Source organism: Sinocyclocheilus anshuiensis, unplaced genomic scaffold (genome assembly GCF_001515605.1).
Source record: "Sinocyclocheilus anshuiensis isolate Anshui unplaced genomic scaffold, SAMN03320099.WGS_v1.1 scaffold110, whole genome shotgun sequence".
Taxonomy (NCBI): Eukaryota; Metazoa; Chordata; class Actinopteri; order Cypriniformes; family Cyprinidae; genus Sinocyclocheilus; species Sinocyclocheilus anshuiensis.
Window position 1 is genome coordinate 201,379 of NW_015544155.1, and position 4,616 is coordinate 205,994.

The 4,616-nt window shown below is 40.3% G+C and overlaps 1 protein-coding gene across 3 annotated transcripts in view; it reads right to left on the reverse strand.

Annotated features, from left to right (window-relative positions):
- Positions 1-2,117: 2,117 nt before the first annotated feature.
- LOC107695400 (kelch-like protein 15) overlaps positions 2,118-4,616 on the reverse strand; it is a 19,842-nt gene continuing 17,343 nt past the window's right edge. For all 3 annotated transcript variants that reach the window (XM_016495282.1, XM_016495281.1, XM_016495283.1), the window contains exon 4: positions 2,118-3,758. In XM_016495282.1, the coding sequence (XP_016350768.1) occupies positions 2,649-3,758 (1,110 nt within the window). In that variant the 3' untranslated portion in view covers positions 2,118-2,648. The remainder of the gene's footprint in view (positions 3,759-4,616) is intronic.

Sequence of the window (4,616 nt, forward strand, 5' to 3'; positions counted from 1 at the left end):
AGAAAGGTCAAAGAAGATGCCAGAATTCAATTCAATTGAAATCGGGGTTAATTAAGTTCCCATTAAGATGATTTGTATGGAAACCTGTTTCCACTTCAGTTAAACAAAAAAAACAAAATGAAAAAATAAGTAATGATACAATTACAACAATTGTAAGATATAAAGTCACAATTACAAGACATTAAGCTGCATTAGTGAGATGTGAAATTACATTGTGAGATTTAAAGTTAAAATTGGGAGAACAGGTTGCAATTGGGAGGAATAATTAATTGCTATTAATTACATTTTATTACTCTGAGGCAGAAGTGGATTTAATATTGCAATGATGAATAGACAACAAAAAACTCACAAGGACATTATAAAGGTCAAACACTCTTATTTACATAAACACTTGAAATATATCTGGCAAGATGAATATTCAGGATTAAGTTTAAGTGTCAAATTGTGTTTATTATTGGAAGGAAGAAAATTTCACTTGAGGCTTAGTTCTACAAAGTTAAAATTCAAACTTTAATATTAATCTAATCTGGTCGCAAAGTTATATGGTTATAATTCATTTCAAAAGAAGACTTCAGATGTACCAAGAGACCCCATGACCCAAAATACCCACAAGGCATCTTTCCACACTTTTTTATGCATTTGGCAGACAGTTTTTCCAAAGCGACTTACATTGCATTGAATATACACATTTTTATCCGCTCATGCATTCCCTGGGAATTGAACTTATGACCTCAGCATTGCTATCAGCATGCTTTTACTCTTTGAGCTACAGAAATGCATTTTTCTCAATATAGCACCATGTTGCTCTTCTGTCAGACATGGCGACACACAAGCCGGAGAGCAGGCTTAGGGTCGCAGCACCCATCCTGCTGGTGGATCCTCTTACAGGGATAAACCCACAGGATAAGTGGCTGATATATAGAGAAGACAGAGGCTCAAATACACGCTAAACCCAAATACAGCAGCACAGCAGGTACTTGTATTCAATTAGGAAACCCAGAGAGCTGGACAGTATGAACATTTATTTCTGGAAATTAATTACAAAGTCTTCAAATACCAGTGATCCACCAGAATTTAGTAAACAAGTTCACAATCTGATTATACTCCTCTCAAGAACAAGATACAGGGCTATGGATTATTATTATAATAGTGGAATAATTGTGTTATTCTGCTAAAAGATAACAAGACGAGGTTAAAATCTACAGCTGCGTCTGATTATTACAACTTGACCCTTTCAGACCTCAGTTTGGCATCTATATGTACATGAAATTAACATGAATTTTGGATGAGAAATGTCACACGAAAGAGACAAAAGCTAAAAAGTTAGTGTTTGAGGAAGTACAAACCAACCAGAACTCTGAAGAACACAAAGCATCACATATGAAGTCCATAACAGGAAATGACATAGTGCCAAACACCTTCAAGATCTGGCTTAAAGGGATAGTTTACACAAAAATAAAGATTCAGACTCACCCTCATGTCATTCAAAATGCTGAACACAAAAGATGATGTTTGCATATGTTGTCCATACATTCAAAGTCAATGGGGTCCAAAACAACTTTTGTTTGGACCCCATTGACTGTCATTGCACAGACAAACAAAAACATACATTTTTAAAATATCTTCACTCAAACCGGCTTGGAACAACAGAAGGGTGAGAAATTGATGAATGCGTTTACTACCCCTTTAACTACAACTGATTTTAATACATAGTTGACATCTAAACTCATAGAACTGCTCTTAGTGTTTTATTAGACATTAAACACAAGATGCATATGTGCTTTAGCCCTTTGCTGGTGAAACAAAATGAGAGACACACAGAGAGAGAAAGCAGTTCATTACATTACACGGATTGGATCAAGGCGAGGCTTTGCCATTTTAATAAATAAGTTAAAAAATAAGCATAAGCACAACTAATAAAGGTTGGAGAAGCAGGAACTATGTGTCCCCTAATCTCTGCCGTCCCCTTTTCTCCCTTTGCAGTCAGCAGTGGAGGACCGGTGTTATTGTAGAGCAGTAATATACGCCCTTATACGAGTGCAATGCTTGTCAACATCATCGTCAAGATTACAATCATTACAGTCATTATCCACTACAACAGGGGTGCCCAACAGTCGATTGCCAGGAGCAGGGTTGGGCACCCCTGCACTACAACATCACTAGTATCAGCACAAATGCATTCTTAGATTAGTAAATGTGAAAGAAAAAAAGGGACAGGAATTTTTTGTAACTTTTTTCATGAGTTCCTCTACTTCATTTAGTCTCCTTTTCATTTTTCTAACCGCTCCTAGACACAGCAGACTTGTTGTGGAAATACGCACGCATAAAACATGACTTCCTGTGAAAAGAATTAAGGGATATAGAAGAACGTCACAGAGAGGACAATGTAGCAAAACATGAAGAGTATTATGTGCTCTACAGGATGATTACAGTGCAATGAGTCAGACATATGAGCAAAAAGCTCGTCTGTATTCGTTTTTGCGCCAATGCTCAGACCAAATAACAAATTTCCCTTCTACAATTTAAGCCTAAAAAGGATTTTTCTTCTTAAAGAAGCACTGGCCTACAGTTTAAACGCTTCAACAGTATTAGTATTACTTGTCACACCTGTAAACGTGTCTCCTAAACTGTCCAGAAGTTACAAATACTCAGCTGCAGCGTCTCACGTGTTCCAGAACGTATTCTGGAAAGTGCAAACTACACACTTGCAATCCGTCCAGTTTGCAAGGCATCCTGGGATACTCGTCCTCTTTCCATTTGTTCTCCTCTGGGTCAAATGTGAGGATAGAGTCGCTGTAATGACCATTGTAGCAAAGTCCTCCAAGCACCATGATCTGTTTGTCCAACACTGCCACTCCGTGTCCGCTGCGTCCTATAGGCATAGAGGCCAAAATAGTCCACTCGTCTGTCTCTGGGTCGTACACTTCCGTCGATGGGCAGCCCTGGGACTCGAAAGAGGCACGCAGTATCACACACACCCCGCCGAACACGTACAGCTTCCCATTGTGGGAGATCATCTTATGGAAGCAACGAGCATAGTTCATTTTTGACTTGTTCTCCCAGCAGTTGGTGAGGATAGGCGTGCGCCGCATACGGTGTTCGGAAGTTCCTTCCCGTCCCGGGTCAAAAACACACACTTGTTTTGAGGTGGAAGAGGAGGTGATGCCACCAGTGATATACAACTTCCCGTTGAGCACAGTTCCTTCGTGACCATACTTGTTTACAGGATACGGGTCTACAAACTCCCACTTGTCCTCAACAATGTCATAACGCTCTGTAGAATAGAACGTCTCATCGCGAGTGCGGCCTGCGACGGCATAAATATACTTCCCGATGACGCCGACAGCAAACTCTGATCTGGGAACGGACATGTCGGCCATGCGTAGCCAGGAGTTCTGTCTGGGATCGTAGCGGTAGACCTTCGAAGCAGCATGGAATTCTCCATCCGGGCCTAGTTCTTCACCACCCAACAGGAAAGCAAAGTTGTTGACGATGGCCAGGCAATCGGGGCGGAGTGGCACCTGTGGGCCTTCTAATTCCCACCACACTTTGGGCCGGTGCAGGAGGAGGATCTTGCTATTGACCATGCTGTGGCCAATCATTCCACGAAACACAGCAGTCTGGGGTCTCACAGATCTGATGCGGTTGGACTTGGTTTCCGCCAGCGGTTGTTCATTCACTTGATGGAAGTAGCTGAGTGCCTCGTCTACTTCTAGTCTCAGATGGCGGGAATAACGGTAGAACTCTGATGTCTTCACCTGTGCAAGCAGGAAGAAACAGATAAAAGTCAGTGACATGACACTTCATAAATACACTACTGTTCAAATGTTTGGGGTTAGTAAGATGTTTTTTGAAAGAAGTCTCTTATGCTCACGAAAGTTGCATTTGATTGATCAAAAATGCAGTATAAACAGTAATATTGTGACATTATTACAACTTAAAATTAGAGCTGGGTATCGAGTTCGATACTTTTTAGGCACCAACCAAATTGCCTCGAGTATTGAAAAATGTATCGTCGTTTGGTACCAAATTTCGATACCTAAGGGGTTAATTTCATCAAAGTCAGTGAACCAATAAGCTTGCAGCATGCTTTATGTGCCTAAATCAGTGATTGGTTCTGGCGAGGCATCAAGGAAAACGCATCTGTGTCCATTCTTGCACAGTGTAGCATCATGCTACTAAGACAATTTATACAATTAATACAGGTGCATCTCAATAAATTAGAATGTCGTGGAAAAGTTCATTTATTTCAGTAATTCAACTCAAATTGTGGAACTCGTGTATTAAATCAATTCAGTGCACACAGACTGAAGTAGTTTAAGTCTTTGGTTCTTTTAATTGTGATGATTTTGGCTCACATTTAACAAAAATCCACCAATACACTATCTCAACAAATTAGAATACTTTATCAGACCAATAAAAAAAACATTTTTAGTGAATTGTTGGCCTTCTGGAAAGTATGTTCATTTACTGTACATGTACTCAATACTTGGTAGGGGCTCCTGTTGCTTTAATTACTGCCTCAATTCGGCGTGGCATGGAGGTGATCCGTTTGTGGCACTGCTGAGGTGGTATGGAAGCCCAGGTTTCTTTGACAGTGGCCTTCAGCTCATCTG